We start from the raw sequence: 23,286 nt of genomic DNA, 5'->3' as shown, positions 1-23,286 counted from the left end.
TTTTTACAGTGAAAAGTTGTATATTTAAAATTAGCCAGCTGGACTTGGTTTAGATGATCCCAATTTTATTGGCAACATCCAAAGCATCATAATCAGGAGTCAGTCAAACATATGCCTTCTCGCCATCAGGCCTGATCAGGGTGTTGACCTTGTCCACATCAATGTCATAAGGCTTCTTCACAGCCTGTTTGATCTGGTGCTTGTTGGCTTTGACATCCACAAGGAACACGAGTGCGTTGTTGTCTTCTATCTTCTTCATGGCAGACTCAGTGGTCAGGGGGAACTTGATGCCATAGTGGTCAAGCTTGTTTCTCCTGGGGGCGCTCTTCTGAGGATATTTGGGCTGCCTCCAGAGCCTCAGAGTCTGGCTGCTGGAAGGTGGGTGATGTGTGGATCTTCTTTTTTTGGGTGGCTGTGGATGCCTTTTAGCACTGCCTTCTTGGCCTTCAATGACTTTGCTTTGGCTTTGGCTTTGGCAGGAGCTTCCTTCTTCACTTTTGGCGCCATCTTGTGAAAAGAGAAGTCCCCAAATTTTAAAAGATTGATCTCATATCAAGTGTCTTCTTAATAAACATTGAATAAAAGTGGAAATTATTAGGAACTATGGAAATTAAACAACATATTCCTAAATGACCAATAAGTCATTGAAGAAATTAAGAAAGAAAACGAGTTTCTTGAAACATATGAAAATAGAAACAACACGATGAAACCTACGTGAACAGACCAATCAGTAACAAGATTGACTCAGTAATTAATAGTATCCGGTATCCCTGATGAACACAGATGTAAAAATCCTCAACAAAATACTCTCAAAGTGAATCCCACAGCACATCAAAACGATAAAGTACTATGACCAACCAGAACTTATCCCAAGGCTGAATGAAAAGTTTGATATTTGGGGCGGTGCCTGTGGCTCAGAGGAGTAGGGTGTGGGCCCCATATACTGGAGAGGTGGCAGCTTCAAACCCAGCCCCGGCCAAAAAAAAAAAAAAAAAAAAAAAAGAAAGAAAAACCTGTGAGAAGTTTGACATTTGTAAATCAATGAACAGTTTATTCTTTCTGTTTTTTTATGAGTTATATTTTTAAGTAAACATGGTATCATATATAAATTATATAGCAACTATATGCTTTGTCTAGCATGCTTAGAGCTAACTTCTTAACCTAAGTGCGAGTGTATTAAATTTTATAATTGTGTCCTGTATTCCATTCAAATGACCAGTGTTTATTCTTGTACCTAGTGGTCTTAGTTTTCACAGAATACATAAATTTTATTTCTGTTTTTCCTGTTAGACCTTCAAATATTTACTTTAAGTAGTTTTTCTAACATAAAAGCAGCCAGCAGAGCCTACCCGAAACAGTTCAGGTCTTGGAATATCTATTATTTTATTATTTTTATAATTGTGTAATTTAGAAGATTTATATCTTTTTAGCATTTTTTATGATAGAAGTTCACTGCTTGCTCCTTTGTACTTCAAAGCCTTACTGCCTCTAACATGGATCTATCCTTGGTTTTACAGAAAGAAGAGAAGAGGAAGATTTTGAAGAGAAGAAAGCTATTAAGAAAAAGATTAAAGAACTTAAATTTCTAGATTCCAAAGTTGCCCAGAACCTTTGTAAGTGTAACATTTTGATAAGATATCAAAAGACACTGAGGGTGGTTTCTTTAAATGATTTCATGTTGTTTATGATTTGTTTTTCATTTTATGTTATCTTTAATTTTATTATGTGCATGATAAATTCAAAGGCAACTTTTTATGCATATGGATTAAACATTTCAAAACTTAAATATATTAGAAAATAAAGATAAGATTTAGAATGAAATTCTATCTCCAATCACTGCAAAGAGAACAGCTTTTTAAAGTCTTAAGGAATTCAGGTAATCACATCATATTTCAAAAAGAATGTAGTGATTACTTCTTTTCTAACTCTCAGTCTGTATTATTTGTGATAGATACTTGATTGTGCATGAAGGAGGTTAGAATGTTAATGGAAATGAAGATGATGGATAAAATGAATTCAGTTATCCTGTCTGAGCAGTTCAAAGCCTTTCTTCGAAAAAAGTCTGAGTAGAAATAGTTTAGATTTAATTATGGTTATTGGAGCTAAATATTTAGAATTGAGTTATTCTCCTGACTGAATTAGTTTAAGAGAACAGGGCAAATAGTTTTGCTCCTAATGCATTTGTGTCTTCGATGCATCAAAGGTAGTTCTGCTTGGAACTGAGATGATATGATCTGTATATATTACTTTCTGATTGTGCAAGAGGGATATAAGTAATATGGAGATTTTTGGAGTGCTGAAGAGTTAACATGGTTTTTGGTGTGCCTCTCAATTATTGCATGCCTCAACTGAGCTTTTAGCAGTACTGGATATGAAACAGTTCTCCACTGAGAAGGTAAAGGTCCTTGCTGTTGATTAAAGAGAGAATTGTGTTTCAGGTAGTATGTCCAGAAAGTAGAACTAGAATTCCTTTTATGGAAGTTTTGGAACCTCTTCTCCTTCACACTCACTTTGCCAGAGGGCCCTCTCTTTTCTACAACGTGTGCCTGTGAAGATCTCCAAGGATAATGTGGAGGCATTGATGCTCAGTATTCACACTTGTATTTCTGTGCACAAGTTGATTGCACATCTTGCCTTGAGACAGAAATCACCATGTATGTGACTTGTTTGGCATATTAGGAAAATGAGTAGAAGATATTTTATTTTTAGGTGGATGCCTTTAATTGGTGATCTGAGAAGCAATAGTCTTTCTTTCCTGGCACCAAGAATGGCATTCAGAGTGGTATCCTTCATCCAGATACAAGGATCATTCATAACTTACAAAGCCCTTTCTTTCTGATGTGCTATGGATATGTTATAATTTGAAATAAATTCTTTGTGCTTAGGTAATGGAGATTTAGGGTGATTTTGCATCGTACTTGAATTTCTCCTAAAAGAACACTGTTCCAGTGCAGAGCACTGGATTAATCTGGATAATCTCAAAAAGTTCTGTACTCTATGGTCTAAATGAAATGATTTTGGGCTGGGGACAGTGGCTCATGCATGTATTCCTAGCACTCTGGGAGGCCAAGGTGGGTGATTCCTTGAGCTCAGGAGTTTAAGACTAGCCAGAGCCAGAGCAAGACCTGGTCTCTAAAAATAGCCAAGTGTTGGGGCTGGCACCTATAATCCCAGCTACTGGGGAGGAACAGATAAGAGAATTGCTTGAGCCCAAGAAGTTAAGGTTGATATGAGCTTTGTTGCCACGACTGTAAGACTGTGGCTCGACAAAGAATAAATTAATAAAAGAGGTCATTTTGTTTTGAAAAATGTTCCATAACCTGCATTGCAAAGTGCTAGCTTGATTCTATACAGCCTTGTTATGGTTCCTGAGCAGGTTATCATGTTGAATAGAATTCTTTCTGGATGGCTCAGCCATGATAAGTTAGCCTAAATATCCTTCTCAGATTATTTATAATAATTAACTTTATATTTATAAAGGTTTTTTTTATATTACAAAACATGTGCTAAATAGGATTTCAAATTTCAGTGAAACAGTTAATAAATATTGGTTACCTCTTGGTGCTAGTTCAAGATATGGTCCTTTAATCTTTACTACCACTCCCCCAGATAGGTAATTAGCATTGACATCATAGCTGTAGGGAATCTGGTGGGTGCAGCCATTACATGAGTTGAATAAGGTTACTCGTTTTGAAAACAGCCATTAGATTAAGGTGTATCTATTTCTGTTTACAGATTTAACCAAAAAAATCTCATTATTATGAAAAAGAACTATCTTGTCTTGTTTTCTTTAGCTAGAAGTCATATATCCCATCCCTTTGATTGAGAAGCATTTTAAAATATGAGAACAAAAGAGAAAGAATTTCTGCCATGTCATATTATGATGTAATTCATTTTAGGATTATTCTTGCCCTCTCTGATTGTAGCAAGTATTATGATTTAAGCTATAAGAAGCCTTAGCAGCCTATAATCTTTACTGTAATTATAGTTTGATTCTCAGCTGGGTTTTGTCTATGAAATTCAGATTCTGAATTCTGAGCAGAGTGTTAGTGAAAACTGCTTTTGTGCGATAAGTTGGCTGAACAGTGGTCAACAGAAGAATACTGATACTAACCTGGAGAGATTCACTCCTCAGGTTTATTGAAGAGAAAACTGATGGGTCTATATTAGATAATTTCTCTATGATTTTTCCTAACAGAAATATTCTCTAGAATTTTTAGGATACTTTCTATAGAATCCTAGAAGTCACTAATTTATTTTCCTATTCATTTAAAGGTGGTATAGGTTTCCTGTATTTCGAGTTCATGAAGGTTTTGGCAGAGGCTCTGAGTCCATCATTAAAGGTAGAACTGTAGGCATTCTAGGATCAAGAGAATGCTCAGGAGTTTTACAAAATTCATATGTTTTACCGGATTTGTTTTCATTAGCTATTAGAACTCTAACAGAAGGAACCCTGGAATCTATAAATTATCATAAAGGCTTAAATATTTATACATTCCCTTGCAGAAAACAAGCATGACTCGTTTCAAAATCTGCACACTTTATACTCCTTAACTGAACTCAGAGTTTTCTACTGGGATCTATCTAATCACCTTTTCAAGGATAAGATGTATGTTAGTAAAAAGATTCATTTTAATGGGTCTTTTGGAGGCTTTAACTGAGTCTCTTATTTTATCCTTGGTAGCTTTTAAGTGCTGTATTTAAAAAATAAAGTATATACTTCTGAATTGTCTCTTAGGCATCAAGTCATTTTGAACTCTTTTTTGTAATTCTTTTGCCCTTATTTTACCAAATGCTTTCCAAAAGACAATTTGTTCATACGTTATTAAGAAATTTTTCTTTGATCCTAGTAAATATGTGTGTTTAATAGTTATGTGCTACTTTAATTATAGAATATTACCTAAAAGTAGTGAGTAAATAACAAATAGAGAGGAAAGTAGAAGGATGTCATCTCTATCTGCAAGGCACATTCTCCTGGTAACATTGTATCTTTTCTGTTTTTTCACCTGTTCCTTATATGATATTATATATTTTTTGTTATGTATATTATTTAATCTTATTTATCATTTACTTATATAACTGTAACTGCAGTTTTTTAATCTGTAAAGCTAGTGGTTCCTCAACACCAGCCTCCCTTCTGATACAATTTGCAAGTTCAGGGGTCCTCAACATCACTCTCATGTTTTTAATTCTTGAAAAGGACTTATAGATAGAACTTGCTGAAGTTGTTTATCACAGCAACATGGTAGATTAGAATCAGTGAAGTAAAAAGGTATATGGTCTGAGCCCAGAAGAGCTCCCAGCATGAACTTTCCAATTTTCCTCTCCCAGAGGAGTTGTAGGCAGCACTAATTGCTGCAAGAAATGGTGTATGACAGAGTATTACCCACTAGGAAAGCTTACTTGAGCCTTGGTGTTCAGAGACATGGTCATGGTTGAACCTCACCCCACCTGTGACTGACCTTTTCTTCTGCCTTTCCAAAGGAAGAGCTGATAATATGTGGCCCCAAACTCCTACCACAAATCATATCATTAACACAGACCAACTGATGATAAAGACACGTTCCAAGCATGTCATTTCCAAAGGTTTAAAAGTTCCTCATAGGAGCAAGGGGAAGGGTCAGGACTCACTTGAGTAAGGTTAATCCCTCACAGTTTTGTACCTTCTTAATGCATTTTTAAAAATAGTATCCACTTTATTTTATAGTGTTATTATGATACATTCTGCATATAGGAGAGACATAAAATGCATGATACAGTTTAATAATAAAGCAAACACAGCTAAAGAAAAACATTAACTCACCTTTAGCAGCTTGTATGGGACATAACCCTCTCCAAGCTTATGTCTTCCTTCCTGGGAGAAGTAACTTACTTTATCCTGAATAGAGGGTCAAACATTTGCTTTCTTTGCTTTACAGTTTGGTCAAGCATGTACATGTTTTTAGATGATAAATTTGGCTTTGAATTTTACATAAATAAAGTCAAACCATGTTAATGCTTTCTGCTGCAGAATATTCATTTTCATTACAGTGTGGTATTACATTATTTGAATATCACACTTCATTCAATGGTTAGTTAACGTTTGGATTGTTTCCAGTTTTGTTGCTAATAATGTATGGTTGAGCAAACTATGGCCCTTAGGTTAAATCTTGGTCCACTGCCAGTTTTTATAGACAAAGTTTTATTGGGACATTGCCAGGCCATTTGCTTAAACGTTATGGTTGTTTTTGTACTGCAATAGTTAAGTTGTTAGTAGTGACTGAGACTGTGTTGCTGTGTAGCATCCCCTGATTTAAATATGCATTTTTTGTTATATTTGTGTCCATTTATTCTTTCTGTGAACAATGAATGGGTGTTCCCTTTCTACTATATCCCTAATGCCAGCTTTTTTTACAAGGATCTAGCATGATTTTTTTATTCATCATTTTAAGGGTTTATTGAGCCTCCTTAATAGGTGATTTGTGTGTTTATATTATTCTGGAAAATCCTCAGAATTTACTTTTTAAATATGCTTCTTTAGTGTTCTTTCAAATTTATATTTTGGATTGCCTATTGAATTTTTGAAGCATTATTACTCATCCTCTATGTGTCTGAACCTATTATTTTTTCATCTCTTTGTCTCTTTATGATGTATTTTGGATGACTTCTTTGACCAAGTCTTTCATATCATCAATTTTATTTTCTTCTGATACCTAATTCATATATTGAGTTTACATTTGTAATACAGAGTATCCCAAAAGTCACTCATAAAGTTGCCATACATAGGGAAAATGGCAAATTATAGTTAAATGTACCTTTATTTACAAAATATTCATTCCACAATTTTATATAATATTTCCAAAATATTCTCTGCATGTTGGCCACCTTTTTGTAAAATTTTGGGACCATACGACTGATCTTAGAAGACATTATGTTAAGTGAAATAAGCCAAACAAACACAGACAAATACCGCATGATCTCACATGTAGAATCTAAAAGAGTTAAGTAGGAAGAATAAGTTGAAGAGATTTTGTGTATAGCATAGTATCTATAGTTAACGATACATTGCTTGTGACTAATATAAGGGCTATTTATTGCTGATTTAATTTCACTTCCAGTTCTGTCTTGATTTTGTTTCTTTTCAAAACAACTTTTTGTTTTATTCTGTATTTTCTTAGTCTCCATTTCATTTATTTATGTTCTGATCTTTATTATTTTGATTTTTCTAATAAGGACATAATTTGGATTAAATTTATATTTTTCTAATTTCATGAGGTACAATTAAGTTATTTGAGATCTTCTATTTGGTATAGCTTCTCGCTTAGAAATATTTTTACTGTATCTCAGATCTTGGTACATTCTTTTTCTATTTTTATATTTTCAAAGATACTTATAAATTTCCCTCTTAGTTTCTTCATTGACACATTGGTTATTTAGGAGCATGTTGTTTACTTTCCATGTACTTATAAAGTTTTTGACGTGCTTCTGTTATTGATGTCTAGTTTTGTGCTGTTGTGCTCAGAAAATATACTTGATATAATTTCTGTCTTTTTAAATTTGTTCAGAGTTGTTCTTTGGCTTAACATATAATCTAGCCTCAAATGTTCTATATGTACTTGAGATATGTATCCTGACTGATGGAATTTTCTGTACATAGCTATTAGGTTCATTTGGTGCAGAGTTCATTTTAAATCAGTGTTTTTTGGTTGATTTTTTTGATCTGAAAGTTCTGTCATTAATAAAAGTGGAGTATTGAAGTCACTGGCTATTATTGTATTTTATTTTATATATATATGTATTTTTTTTTTTTTGAAAATAAACAGTATTTATTTGTGCTAGTTGTTAGTATATGAAAGTAAAGCCTCCTCATTCCACCATGGCTGCCCCAGTGTAAATAGAACAATGATCAATATTCAAGGGAGAAAGAATATAAAGTGGGGATAGACTCAGCAAAGCCGGTGAAAGACCATACATGTCAAACTGAGACCTTCAAGTCTTCACTAAAGTCTATGTGATGTGACTAGGTTTCCCATGGAAACCAGTGTGGGGGAGAACTGCTACATTTGAGGGACACAGAAACAGCTCTTTAGGAGGCAGAAGCTCAGAAGCAGAGGAAAATGAACAAGTAAGGCACAGGGACATGTGGGATCACTAGAAACCTTTGGGTTGAACCAAAGGGCAGGAAGTACCAGTAGATAACTTAGCTACTAAGAGAAAAGGTTGATAGTATTGTATTCAATGATCAACGATTCCCTGGGAACCTGCAAGTTACAATCATTTGACTAAGGCCACGGTCCATGACTTCTGAATTGTCTGCAACTGCTATTTTGAATACTTTGTCAGACAGTTCACACTAATCCATCTCTAACAAAGTGTCTGGCTCCTCATTTGTTCTTTCAGTGATATCATTTTTCCCTGTTTGTTCTTGATCATTATTCTCATGCACTGGGGACTGCACATTGAAGAAATAGGTATTTATTTTTGTCTTCACTGTCTAGCTTTGTTTGTGAACAACTTTCAACACTAAGTCTGTCTATGTGTGTATTACTCCTGCCTGTTCAGTGTTAGGGAACGTCCTATGCCCAGGACTCCCATGATTGGCACAGCATAGGCTGGTGTCCCTCTTCCCACGGTTGGCCCAGCATCAGATCAGAGTCCTGTGATTTCTAATTCTGATGTAGCACTTCATGGCAACCAAAACCATGACTTTGTGTCCTGACTACAGCTAAATTTTGTTTGTAACCCAGGGTAGCTACAATACTGACAGTGGCCAAACTCTAAACTTCCTAATATGATCCACAGAATCCTATCTGTTATTTACATGGATTAGTGGCTTAGGGAAATGTACTTGTCTGAAGTCAGGGTCCATGAGGTTATTACTATGTTAATTTTTACCTCTAGTGAAGGCATTTTCCCAGTGGCAATAGTTCAAATTGATACTTCAATTGATACTTCAAATTGATACTTCAATCACTGGAGAGTTTTACTTTGCCTTTTTCGGTTATTATGTTTTTGTGCTTCCCAGTGTCTACTGTGGAGTTACCTTTTGTCATTCATATACTCTATGTATTCTAGTATTACTTAAATATTTTATTTCATATTTTTTTTTGGTATGTAGGATTATAGACATCCATTTAGTGTATTTATCTAATATTTATTACTTCTTAGATTTAGACATGTGTAAATATAACTGCTAATATGAACACAGATGGTGCTACTGTACATTTGTATATGATCTGATATATCCAAGAAGGAGAAAAGAAAGAAGCAAGTCATGTTTCCTTATTTATAAAAAATAATGTTTCTTTCAGTATCCATTGGGGATTAAAATCTGTGGGTGCCCAAGTTTCTTACAGTTGGCCTTTCATATCTATGGCTTCTATACTTACTATGTAGATCAAACAACTGTGGATCAAATCTATCTGCATTTGACTGAGGATGTAGAACACCAAATGCAGTGCCTTTATAAAGAAATACCTATAGGGCAAATAACATAGAACTTCAGTGAATTAAAAAAGTAAAGTCCTATTGCTTTGCGAGTGTTGAGTATGTTCAGAAAGTAGCATCTTGAACATAGAAATGTAATGGTAGAGTAAGGGGAGAGCTAGCAAAAACGTTGTCATCTAATATTGTGAAAATGTATTTCTAGACGTCTGTAACTTGTGACAAGATCATTATGTCATAATAGTAGATATTAAAAGGTTTCAAGAAAAATGTAAATGTAGGAATTCTTATTAGTAACGTTATCCTGTATAATCCATTTGGATAATTTCCCCTGAAAATTTGTTTTCTTAAATTGGATATTTTAAATTTTATTGACTTGTAAAGGCTAATTCTTTGTAATTTTGTAGTATTAATGTACAATTGTGAAAGTGTTAATGTACAGCTTAGTAGTTTTCTTAAAATATTTTTTGCTGAACTCCAGGGCATCCCAAAGGTAGCCTTACATACATACATACATACATACGGAAAATGATAAGTTGTAGTTAAATGTACCTTTGTTTACAAAATATTCATTGCAAAGTTTGTGTTGATATATAAATAAAACACTTCTATATATGTTAATATATAAATATAAAAATATTTAAAATAGAAAATTTAAAATGGATACGAGCTTGTTTATGTCCTTCAGTATGGCAACCTTTGGGATACCCTGTTTTTAGGAAAGCTGGAAGATATACAAGCAAATAGTACCTATCTTCAGACAAACATTACTTGTACATACTGGAGTTTTATCATTTGTCTCATTGCAATGTCATGTTTTTATAGTTTTCCTAACTTATTTCAGTTTTTAATCACGTGAAAATGGCATCATTCCTGTGATAGGCAAACATATAAGCATTTAAAAATTAACCTTGGATCTAGCATAATGATACAGGATTATTGTTTCAATACTAGATCTAAGACTGTAAAAGTATAAAATGGTAAAGAAGTTTTTCCTATAATAAATGTTACATGTTTAAATTCTCTTGTTTTATAAATTTATTTTTGATGCTATAAATGGAACTATACCTAAAGTTCTTATTCTTACCTTATTTTTTATGAGTCCTGTTTTTTCTCTCTCAGCAATCTTCCTGAGCTCTTTTCGGGTGCCGTATGAGGAAATCAAAATGATGATATTGGAAGTAGATGAAACACAGTTGGCAGAGTCTATGATTCAGGTAAACAGGCACAGCTTAAACTCCAATATTTCGTTGCAGGCTTCTCATTAAAAAGAAATCTGTAAGTGAAGCAAAATTCTTAACCCAGTTCATTCAACTGGAAAATCATTGCTGCATAATTAGTTTTAGCATAACTTCTGCATTGCCAGGAGAGAAAACTGCATTTTCTCTTACCGCAAATGATATACAACGCTACCAAAATGATTACATTTCATATATTTTTAAGCGACTTTCTGAAAAGCAAATTATTTAATTTTACATTTTTGGTTTTGGAACTCTTCAGGCTAGCAATTAGTTAATTTAAGTTTTGTTGCCTTAGCCTTTTTAGAATTTGTTTTTCTTAGGCTCACAAAGTATTATTGTTTGGTACAGAAGATTGAAAGAGTTTTCGTTTCAATTAGAGTTACCTTTACTAACAACTTTTATTGGAGTCATTTGTGCTCTTATGAGTACTAGGTTTCTTTTGCATAGTATAATATTCTGAATTTATTCACAATTTACCTGATTTTTAAAATGCTTTTTACCCATATTAATTTTTATGAATTTTATATTGTTAATGGTGTCAAAGCTGCTTGCTGAATTCCATGTAAAAGATCAGTAATGTATATCTTGATAAACTTGTGCAATCAAAACACAATTATATAACTACAAACTATCTTCAGTTTACCATCTCTTGTTCTGATAGTGGATATACTTGGTTGGCTTTTTACCAATAAAAAGAAACCAGCTATTATTTCTTATTGTTGATAAGCAATTAACATTGTTTTAGACATTTTAATCCATGAATAAGTAATATCTTTATAAGTTGTTCTAAGTTTTTCCTTTTCTGTCTTCTAAATGTGGTAGTAATAATTTTATTAATGATTGATGCTTCAAGAATCTTAGACTCATGAACAGCCTAACTGAACAACTCTTAAAGCTTATTTTTCTCCTAGAAAGTTCTTTTTACTGGATTTTCATCATTATTCTTCTTGCTTGTGTATGTGTTGATTGCTGGAAGTAGATTCCAAGTTCCTCATAGAAAATTTTGTTACTTGTACATATTTGTATTTCTTATAATGAATTTATTAAATATTTACTGAGTAGCATTTAGCTTGATTACATGAATGTTTGGATGATCCATGTGGATTTTATTGTCTACATGTGGAAAAAAGGTGATTTTCATTTTAAAAATCATGTCCAAAGTACATTCAGCTTCATATGTTTCTTACTGTATCAGTTTTTTGTTGTCACTGTTACCATTCTCCACAGAGTCAGTGACTTGAGTTATTATCTTACATGTCTGTAGAACAAAAGTCTGACACTGGTCTGACTGTGAAATCAACCTGTTGGGAGCAAGAGACTGTGTTCCCTTCTGTAGGCTCTGGGAGATGCATTTCGTTGTCTTTTCCAGCGTCTCATCTCATGGCTGTGTACTTTCCATGGCTGGTTAACCTCTGCCTTCGTCTTCCAAGGCTGCAGTATTGGATCTTCCTCTTCTTTTCCTTCATGATCTTATCTCCTTCTCACTCTGTTCGGGCTCTCCTACTTTTGAGGCACTTTTGGTTACATTTGGCATATTCAAGTAATCCAACATAATGACCCTGATTTAAGATCAGCCGCCAGCAACCTTTATTCCATCTGTAACTTTAATTCCCTTTGTCCTATAAACTAATATTTTCATAATTTGGAGATTAGGAATGCATATCTTTAGAAGTGAGTGTCATTTTTCTACCTGCCATTTATAACTAAATATAAAATTGGTTTCATGAATTTAAAAACTAAATTATTTAGAACATATATAAGATTTTCATGTATTCATTAAAAAGAAAATTTCCTACTATTCGAACTCTTATTTTTTTTATTTTAAAAGTATGTTCTCTTGCCAGATGTGCTGGTGTGCGCCCGTAGTCCCAGCTACTTGGGAGGCTGAGACAGGAGGATTGCTTGAATCCAGGAGTTCTGGACTATAGTCTACTATGCCGATTGGGTGTCCGCACTAAGTTCGGCATCAATGTGGTGACCTCCCAGGAGCAGGGGGCCACCAGGTTCCCTAAGGAGGGGTGAACCGGCCCAGGTTAGAAATGGAGCAGGTCAAAACTTCCATGCAGATCAGTAGTGGGATCGCACCTGTGAATAGCCACTGCACTCCAACCTGGGCAGCATAGCGAGACCCTGTCTCTAAAAAATAAATAAATAAAAAGTATGTTCTCAGTTTTAATGAGATTAACTTCCTATTTTGAACAAGGCATAGAAATAGAACATTATGTTGTTATAATCATTTATTTGGTTGGGGCTTTGTACACTGTTTATTTTTATTTTGGCATATTTAGTTATTCATATATAACAAATAGTCATCATTATATTATGTTATGCCATTTTTCCACATTTTTACCCATTTATCTTTGCCACATCAGTCTTTCATTAATTCATTTTACAAATATTTTATTGTCCCTATCATGTTCTGGGGTACCCAGTTAGGCTCAGTCTGAGATAGACTTCACATTTTTGGAATTTATATAATAGTTTGGCAAGGGAAATGATATGTGCATACATAATTATGATACAAGATGAGCAAAGCTTTACTGAGATTAGAAGCCGAGAATGTGTAGAGGAGCGAGCTCTGTTTGTTTGTATGGAGGCCAGGGCACTAGAGGTTGAATTCAATTCCCTTTGTCCTGTAACCTAATATTGGTTATAGAAAAGGGGAACTGTATGAAAAACATAATGAAGGACAGTTGTTTTGGCAATAATAATGTGAGCTGTGAGAGGAAAGATGGGTGTGTTCTGATCTCTGCAGTATTCAACTAAACAGGAGCTTAAGATTTGTAAAGGGCATAAGAATTTAGGAAACAGAAGATACACAGAAGGTTGGGCCTGCACACTTATCAATTTCAATAGTATTTTTACATTAAAATGCAAAATTAATAGAGTGAAAAATAGTTAAATTTCTGATAAAAGATTAAAATTTCCTTAGGTATATTAATTCAAAATATTGAAGGGGATTTGGTGGCCATCTAAAAGGTGATTATCAGATATTATACAATATAATAAATAACTCAGACAATCCACTAAAAATGGTTAAATTTTAGTGGTCCACTAAAATGTTTAAGGAAAATACGAAATAAGTAAATATGCCTTTTGGTTTTAGGCATTTCCGCTGAGAGAAATTTCTATTTACGTGATGATAATTCTATACTTTTATTGTTTTTATTCCATTTGGTTGTATTAATAGTGAACACATTTCTTGGGATGATCTTAAATTGCTGCCCTTTTTTGTTTGTTTTTGTCCAGTCAACCAAGTTTTTGTCCAAAGGTACACAGTGAGTCAATAACTTGTTCTTTAATCTAACAGGTTTTGAAATGTAACACTCTCTAGCAGTATTTTCAACTAATAACACTTCTGGTAGATTTCTTCCAAATAAAAATATTTAGCGTGATGTGTGCTTATTTATAATTTGTACTTGACTTGGGTTTGTATGGAATTTACTGATGTTATAATTTGGAATTTTGAGCACCAATTTCTCCTTTTTTCTCTTAATTTTAATATCAGTACACTAGCTTCTTATAACATTATTATGGTTTATTATATTTTGATACAGAGAATCTACATAGATTTTGTTCAAGGGATTGTTCAATTACATGAATTCCATGAGGAAGACAGAATTAATAATGTATTCCCTTGGTCTTTCATCAAGTGGTTCTCTTGTTTAAGTATATGGCCTGGCTGTGCATGGACAAAGAAGCCAGAATAGCCAAATGAACCAGGGGTTTCTGGTCTGCAGATGATATGGATAAAGGGTTTTTATAGCTATGGGCACTTAAGATCCTAAAGGATCTCTGTAAATGCTTTTGATCTGCAAGGTATATCATCCTGTGGCTTCAGTGCCTGTTTTCATTTCCTTTCCCATCAGAAAAGTTACTTTGTCTTTGTTTTAGAGACATCTTCAGTTTTTATTAATAAAACTCTATTCGTGCTATTTAAATCTTGCAAGCACTTCCATTAAAATTCTCTCGATTTCTTTTCTATTCTTTCCCTTGCTTTTTAGTAGCAATATGATGATTTCTTTTATCCCCCCGAGTGAAGTGTTAAAATATGTTTGGCTTTGCCTGAAATTTCTGACATTTAATTCCCTAAAGCTGAAATGTAATGGATCACATTTATCCAGGTGAGAAAGCTGTTCCTTTGGTATAGGTTGAGTTCTCTTTCTCAATTATATAGCTAATCAAATAAACATTCAGTAGTGCTTGATTTGAATATATAATAACTCTGAGTTAGAGAAAAGGAAAATTGACTGTTTTCAAGATGCAGGGAACGTTGCTTAAGGCTTAGTAGTACAAGGAAGGTTACCTAGAAATAAAACTAACGATTAACTTCACTGGTTTCCTTTCCATAGTTTATAAATTCATTTCTTTTTACTTTGAGAACACGTTTAGTAAAGGCATTTTCTTTTAATTTTAATTTTTAGAATTTAATAAAGCATCTTCCTGATCAAGAGCAGTTGAATTCATTGTCTCAGTTCAAGAGTGAATATAACAACTTATGTGAACCTGAGCAGTTTGCTGTTGTGGTAAGTACTGAGTCTCAGAGAGGATTTTTACCCTGTGAAATAAGAGAAAGTAAAACGTTAAGGTTTTCTGCACTGTTAAATGTATATGAATAATCACATACATTTACTATCCATCTTGCTTTTTTTTTAACCTAAGGATATTCATGAGAAATTATCTTGATTTAAATTACATATTGAAACTCTGTCCTTAAATGAAATTCAAGAGGCTTTTGAAACGTGTATATATAACTTTTTATATTCTCTATTTAATGTCAGAATGTAAAATGAAAACTGTACTCTTTAAGAATAGAGAGTATATCTGTGATTTATTCTTCAGCTATGTATTCCATCATATTGTAAGCTTCAATTTCTTGTTCTGATCACTCACTTGAGTTCATCTCATAGTTTATACTCTAAACTTCGAGATACAGTTTCTTTCTTGGCAATGAGGGTAAAAAATGAATTCATTTACAAAAAATATGTCTTTGAGGCACCTTGATAATCATCTTGTTCCAGCCTCCTATTTTACAGAAGCTGGAGTCAAAAGCGGGGGAAAGACTTTCTAATGGCATATATTAGCTGTATTTCAACTTAAAATTTAAGAAGCTTTCTTTGTTCTTTTTTTGGTGTTTTTTTAAATTAATTTTTATTAAATCATAACTTTGTACATTGATACATTTATGGAGTTCAGGGTACTGCTTCGATATACAATGTGAAATGTTTACATTCAACCCAAGTAACACATCCATCACAATTATACTCATTTCTTAATAGTTTTGAAATGTACCAGTCCATCATGCACTTTAGGTGAGGTCCCCCGAATACCCTCCCTCCTGCCGTATCCATCCTCCCCACCCCTGCCTCTCCTCTTCCCTTCCGCTTTATCGACTATAGTTATGTTTTGCCATTTGTATGATTGTGTAGGTGGTTATATATTGATTTCATAGTAGTATCAAGTACATTGGGTACTTTTCTTTCCTTTCATGGGATACTTTACTAAAAAGACAGAGACCTCACATCTTTTATGTTTACCTGGATGGAGCTGGAGCTTTCTTTGTTTTATTCTCCCATAATTTTTAAGTTGGTCCGACTTTGTCATCATAACAATAATTTAAGATGCTGTTTTTTTAATCTTATTTACTTTTCCCCCTTCACCTTCAGTTATATGACCAATTTTCAGGGCAAGATAAAATTTTATTTAATGTTAGCTAATTTAAAAGCTATGTCTATGCCCCACATTTGGCATATCGTAGGCATTTACTCTTAAATTCCTTCCTGTCTCTTCATAAATCCACTCTACTTACTCCTCCTACCCCCAAAGTTCAGAAAATTCTAAGTAGAACACAAAAAGCAAAAAAACAGAGCTTTTCCTCTTCACAACCTTATAATTTTTAGTAAAAAAACTTTTAAACTGATTGTTTAAAGAAAAGACTCTGACTTTTTAATTTTCCAAGGTATTCTTTTCTCTCCCTCTTCTTTTTCTTCCCCTCTCCTTTCCTGTCTTCTACATTTCCTTGTTTAGTTCACTTTGGTTTACTCTTGATTCCTATTTTGTACTCTGCTTGCCATGTCTTCCGTACGAGAATAGGTAAAAAAGGGGGAATTGTCAGTAAATTTTTAAAGATAGATTATTTACAGTGTTTATTTTTACCTATCTTTTTTGGCTCTTGAATTAAAATAGTACGTAAATTTGTAATGTTGAAATATTTCTTGTGTACATTAAATCTGAAGCACATGAAAAGTATTCTTAGGTTGTAAATCATCATAGTGAAGATTTAAAACTATTTCTGTGATCTGAGGATTCACAGAAGACCAAGCTCAAACTTGCAGATATTTTAGGTTCATTTAAAATAGCCAAGGTATGCCTCTTTTGAAAATTTAGAATTCATGTCAGTGAGCTAGGATTTATAGACAGTGTACTTTTAGGAGTCAGAAAGTTATTACAAATGTATTCCCAGATGTGTGTGCTAGAGGTTACAGTTTTGATTTTAAGATGAGGATGGGCCCACTTCCCTTTTAGGACATGTCAACTCAAATTTAACCTTGAGTTTACACATTCAGTGCTAGACCATACCTGTGTACAAATAAAATATAATTTGTAAAGAGAAATGCCATTGAAAAATATTTAAAAGGTAATTGTACTTAGAGGAGAAAGAATAAAAGGTGAGACAATGAGATCCTTTTTTCTTTGTCAAATAGTATTCTTTATTTTTGCTTTTTTCCTTTTCACTTTTTCACATTTCCAATCTGGCACCTTTTATTTCTCAACCCTTACTTCCCAGAAAGAAAAGAGAGACTTCCTTAAAGCTCCAAAGAGTGCTTAATAATTAACCATAAAATGAGGGATGAAGGATGTGACAAATGTTGAATGCCTGAAATGCTCTCTTTGTGAATTAAAAGTCTCAGTTTTACTTTTGCTAATTCATTAAAGAGTGATGTGTTTTCAGTTTATCAACATTGTATCACTAATACTGTAATTGAATTTTAGGATGTTGATTATTTTTACTATGGATATCTCTATAAGATCTCTATAAGCACTGAACTTTGAAATTATGTTTGTTTCAAATATGGCAATTAACTGAAGCAGATTTCTACAAGACCTTTACCTTGCCTTAAAGCAGCGGTTGCTTCTCAACCTGTGTGTCGCCACCCCTTGTGGGAGGGAAACAGTATTTCCGATGATCTTAGGAACCGAGACAATGCTCCTCTATCCGTCTCTAGGCGGGTCTGCCCGCATGCAGATAGTCCACAAACCAGTACCCTGCGCAATGACATCATCTGTATTAAAGGGTCCCAGCATTAGGAAGGTTGAGAACTACTGCCTTAAAGGCGCATTCACTGTTTTACTTAGCCTAGATTTAAAGTACATTAAAAATATGCTTATCATTTATACCTCAAAAATCACCACACATTTTGACATAAATCAAGGATTGAGTAGCCTTAGTGCCTTCGCACCTGCCAGCAGGGCCTGTGCTTGCTTGACTTTGCATTTGTTTTTCACCACAGATAAACTTGCACTTACCTCGGTTTCATTGCCAGGCTATGTAGTCTGATACTGTGATTTCTAGCATTTTCTTTTTCTTTTTTTTTTTTTTTTTTTGAGACAGAGCCTCAAGCTGTCCCCCTGGGTAGAGTGCGGTGGCATTACAGCTCACAGCAACCTCCAACTCATGGGCTCAAGCGAGTCTCCTGCCTCTGCCTCCCAAGTAGCTGGGACCACAGGCGCCCACCACAGCGCCCGGCTATTTCTTGGTTGCAGCCGTCATTGTTGTTTGGCGGGTCTGGGCTGGGGATTCGAACCCGCCACCTTAGGTGTACGTGGCTGGCTCCTTAGCCGGTTGAGCTATAGGCGCCGAGCCGATTTCTAGCATTTTCATTTTAACCACAGTCGGTTATAACTGTACAGTTACTTGCCGGTCAGTTTAACCTTTTTTTTTGTCCAATTGAATTGTAAATTTATTAATTTGATTCAGATGAATTACAGATTCCCCAGTAAGGTATGTCTTGCTTAACCATACACTCGTACTTTTGGCAATAAAGAAATTCAAGGAAGTTCCTTGCATTTTTTTAATCAACTTTAATTCTCCACAAGAATTATGTGAAAAACAAATATACAGTTTTACTGGGACATTTTTATTCTTAGGCAGGGTCCAAAAGTAACATATCCAAAATATTTATAACCAATATCGATTAAAAACCAATTAGAATATTAAGAAATACTATCAGAATTATTATTACAATATGCATTAAATTGTCCTTGAAGCATTTTTTCAACCATTTGATATATCTGCTTTCTCCAAGTTTTTTATAACATGGAATTTCATGTTCATATTCATTCATTTCTCAGTTGAAATTGTTAGCAAAATTCTTTAATACTAATATTACCTCTCTTCCTAATTAAATCCAAGTTTTAAATCCAAGTATAGTAGACCTGGATAGTTTTATGGTAAGAAAGGTTTAGTCATTCATCTGTTATTTATCATAATGCAGAATCTAATGGTACCCTTCCAAATTGATTCTCTCGGTGGTCCTTCTGAGCAGACCAATGTGCCCAATTGATCATCTCACGGGGTTCCAGAGCTTTCCATCCATGTTTGCAGTAGTGATGGCAGGTGGGAAGGTACTGGGTAGAACTAAAATCCAGTAGTATGAACTCAGAGCCTGAGAGCACAATGACATTATTGATATGTTTTTGTGGTTTATCGTATATTTATGTTCTATGTTTTGTAGGAGATTTTGGTATATAAAAGTAACACATCAAAAAATCAGAATAAACTATTATCTATTGCTAAGAAACCAAGGCTTCTGGACAAATGTTTTAGAGAAGTGCTCTGGAAGATTGTCAATCTCTGTATGTTTTTGTAGTGGTTTTATAATGAATAAGACAATCTATGCACAGTTTTTATTTGTTGGCTTAGGTCTGGGCAGACAACAGAGAATACAGACTGATATACTTAATTTGAAATATTCTTTTCCCTGAAAGTGAAGGATAAAAATTTCTTGTAGAGAAATGGGTTTCTATTTGGGATACAGTAGCCTCCCCTTTTATTCAACTTCATTTTCTAATTTTCTATCAATAGATTAAGAAACAGAAGTGTACGTCCTAGAAACGGTAACTAATGGGATCAGTTGTCTCTCTTCTCACATTTCTTCCTTCTCTTCAGCCCTACCATCCTCATCCATCCCCCGCAAATACCGTCTGCTTTCCGAAAGGTTGGTTCTCACGGGGGATAGTCTGACTTCTGTTGTATGACTGCATTTCTTGTATTTGCAGGGTTTCTTTAATCACTAAGCCATTAGGTGAAATCACTGTGCTCACAGTGACAAGGTTTAACTGTGTGAGAGAATGATTTATATAAATATTCAATGGGATCAGAAGATTAACTGAAGTTCGGAAAGTGGCTTAAAAATTTGCAATTGAAGCTTGGTATACTAGAATGTATTAGATTAAAAATTCCAGGTTTTCGGGTATTTTTCCTCTATGTTATTTAATTCTGTTAAGCTACCTGTTCTTCAAAGGAATCAAGCATTCATAGGAAGACTGAACTGAACGAATGTCCTGTGTGTGGACTGTATTTTGATCTACCACCATTTGGTGTCACTGTAGGGCAGGGCTTTTAAACTTTGTGCAGTTGAGGCCTCCTTTTATGAAAAATGCTGTAAGAAGTTCATACGTATCTCCCTGTGTTAATAATGCCTCATTTTAAAATACACTATATATTCTTCTTATAAAACAATCAAATAACAGAAAAATATTGAATACAATGTGTAAGACCCCTGTATTCCACTATTTCACATTGTTCCTCACAAATTATCATTTTTAACAGTCTCTTGGACTTGCAGTCCTATTTCTGTGTATTTACCAATGTATACATGTTCATGTGAACACTTAAAAGTACATGTTATTTTGAAACTTTTTGCCATATCAGATATTTTGAAGTTTTTTTATGTTTTATTGTTTTAAACTCCTACATGGTATTTCATATCCCATATTATGATTTTTTTTTTGTAATCATTCTCTTAATGAAAGATGATTAGTTTTTTTCCCCTCAGTGTTTGAAAAATAATAAATAACAGTTTTGCATATGTCTTAGTTTATATGTTTGAAGTCAGTATATCATAATATTTATGACCATGTTCTGGGTTTAAAACCTAGCTATACCAGTTCTTAACTATGTGTCTTTGGTAGTAATTCGTTTTTCTGTACCTCAGTTTTCTTACTTATGAAATGGGACTGTATTAGTTTCCTATTGCTGTTTTAACAGATTACCAAAAACTTAATGGCTTAACACAGCACAAGTTTATTATCTTACAGTTATGGAGGTCAGTAGTTCCTTGGGTTGGCAGGGGTGCCTTCCTTATGAGGGCATTCTCAAGGGGAGAAACAATTTCTTTGCTTTTTCTAGCTTCTAGAATCTGCCCACATTCCTTGGCCATGGTCCAGCATCATTTTTCCTTCTGATTTGGTCAATATTACTCCTTAACCCTCTTGCTTCCCTCTGTAAAGATCTTGTGATTATATTGGGCCTGCCTGGATAGTTGAGGATAATCCTCCCCATCTCAAGATCTTCAATTACATTTCCACAGTTGATTTTCGAGATCAGGACATGGACATGTTTCAGGGACCATCATTTTGCCAATCACAGGGAAAAGAATAATGCCTACCTCCACTGCATTATTTTCAGTGTTGATGATGTAGTAAATATGTATAATCATCTTGCAATCACACTCTGTATCAAACATTAGCTCTCGGTATTAACATTAATTATATTATTACATCTCAGAGAATTGCAAGTCAGAAGGTACATTTTTAGTCTTCATAATTACTACCAAATGGCCCTTCCGTGAAGCACATGGATTTACACTTTTATGAATAACATAAATGAGAATTCTTTTTCTTGCATTATCACCAATACTTAATATTATTTCTCCTTTTTTCACTTGGTGATTTTTAAATTTTCTATGTCCTGGTTATTAAATGAGACTGAAAGAGTTATATATTTATTGGTTGCTTGTATTTTTCTTAGAACTGCTTATTAATATTGCTTATTTTCCTATTATATTGCCATTCTTTATAGTTTGTAGGAGCTCCTTATTTATTCTCTATGCCACTCCTTTGTAAATATTTGCAGGTTTTCTCACTGTCTCTCACTTCAATTTTATTTCCTTAGCTTTGCACTTTTAATTATGATATCTGCTGTATCTTGCAGGAGTTTGGATTTAAAAGTGAATTGAAATGAAGACCTGTTACTCATTCATTGATAGGGATGTATTCTGGTTTTGTAGACACCCTTGGTCTATAAAATAGAAGCATAGAAAAGAGTGATTTGTTGAGTAATTCTTTGGTCATATGGAAAAATCTTATAAAGTTGTAAAATGGAGAATGGAATGCGTGAATATCCTTCACTGAGTCCCTAAATTCCCTCAATTGCTCCCTGTAACATTTACATTGATATCCAAAATTTTGACAGTAGCATTAGGCCTCTAATACAAAGGCTTCATTGAAGTATAATCTTGACATGTGAATAATGAAACCATCACTGATTAAGACAATGAATCATGCCCAAATGTATCCTTAGGCCCCTCTGTAAACCCCTCCTTCCCACCTGGCATTAGGTCTTCAAATGAAACAATTCCTGCCATTCCCCTCCCACCTCACGTCTGTCTTTGTTCTCTGTGCCTCATCATTGCTAAACTCTTTATCGTGCCATGCTAAACAATTTACCATACTTGGGCCTATCAATATGCTTTCTTTCCCTTATTTTCTTTTTGAGAAAACCTCTCTGGAAAGCTTTCCTAACACTTACATTGTTTTATGCTTCCTTTCCCTTATTTTCTTTTTGAGAAAGCCTCTCTGGAAAGCTTTCCTAACACTCATATTGTTTTTGCAAGATTCAGTATCCTTCTTCTTTGTTACCATAGTACCCTGTGCATGTCTCTAAATGGCTCTTATTATACTAGGATATGGTGTTATTTTACAAGTCACAGCCTTCGTTTATGCTCTGAACTTTTTGACAGACTCGAGCATATCATGCTCATCTTTATATTCCCAGCATATGGCACATCTTCTGGCACATAGTGGCCACATAATATTGATTAAATGAATATATGAAATAAGAAATGAACAGGAAGGAACAGAAGGGAGATTGAATAATAAATATAGCAAGACCAATAAAATAACGTTTTTAAAATTACTTTTTAAAATAATGTTGAGTATTTTTTTGCTAATTAATTTTTGTTACAAAATGAACCTCAGAGTGTCTATCCTTTTTGCGCCTCTGGACCACATCAAGAGAACAAGTGTTGTCTTGGGTCACACATTAAATAAATACACAAACACTAAAAACAACTGAGGAACCAAAAAAAAAAGTTCCGTGCATAATTTTCGTGATACCCACTGCTACACATAAGCAAAATGTCATTACATAATCTGCATACAGCCTATGGGCTGCGGGTTGGATACCCCTAGGTGATTTCTCCGTAAGAATGGATTAATTTCCAAAAGTAGACCAAGAAACTAATACCTTGGTGCATACAAATCTAAATTCACACCCTTTAAGAATAACATAACCATTATCCTAATTGATTTGGCCACCTAACTTACAGGCTTGTCACAA

The 23,286-nt window shown here is 34.1% G+C and overlaps 1 protein-coding gene across 5 annotated transcripts in view; it reads left to right on the top strand.

The window, feature by feature from the left end:
* DIAPH3 (diaphanous related formin 3) overlaps positions 1-23,286 on the top strand; it is a 481,355-nt gene that overhangs the window by 223,803 nt on the left and 234,266 nt on the right. For all 5 annotated transcript variants that reach the window (XM_003790158.2, XM_003790157.2, XM_003790156.2 and 2 more), the window contains 3 exons: positions 1,518-1,613; positions 10,546-10,640; positions 15,089-15,190. In XM_003790158.2, coding sequence (XP_003790206.2) covers positions 1,518-1,613; positions 10,546-10,640; positions 15,089-15,190 — 293 coding nt within the window. The remainder of the gene's footprint in view (positions 1-1,517; positions 1,614-10,545; positions 10,641-15,088; positions 15,191-23,286) is intronic.

This window comes from Otolemur garnettii, unplaced genomic scaffold (genome assembly GCF_000181295.1).
Source record: "Otolemur garnettii isolate 467f Iridium unplaced genomic scaffold, OtoGar3 scaffold00040, whole genome shotgun sequence".
In the NCBI taxonomy this organism is placed as follows: Eukaryota; Metazoa; Chordata; class Mammalia; order Primates; family Galagidae; genus Otolemur; species Otolemur garnettii.
Note: the sequence above shows the minus strand (reverse complement) of the source record. Positions and strands in the feature narration are given on the sequence as shown.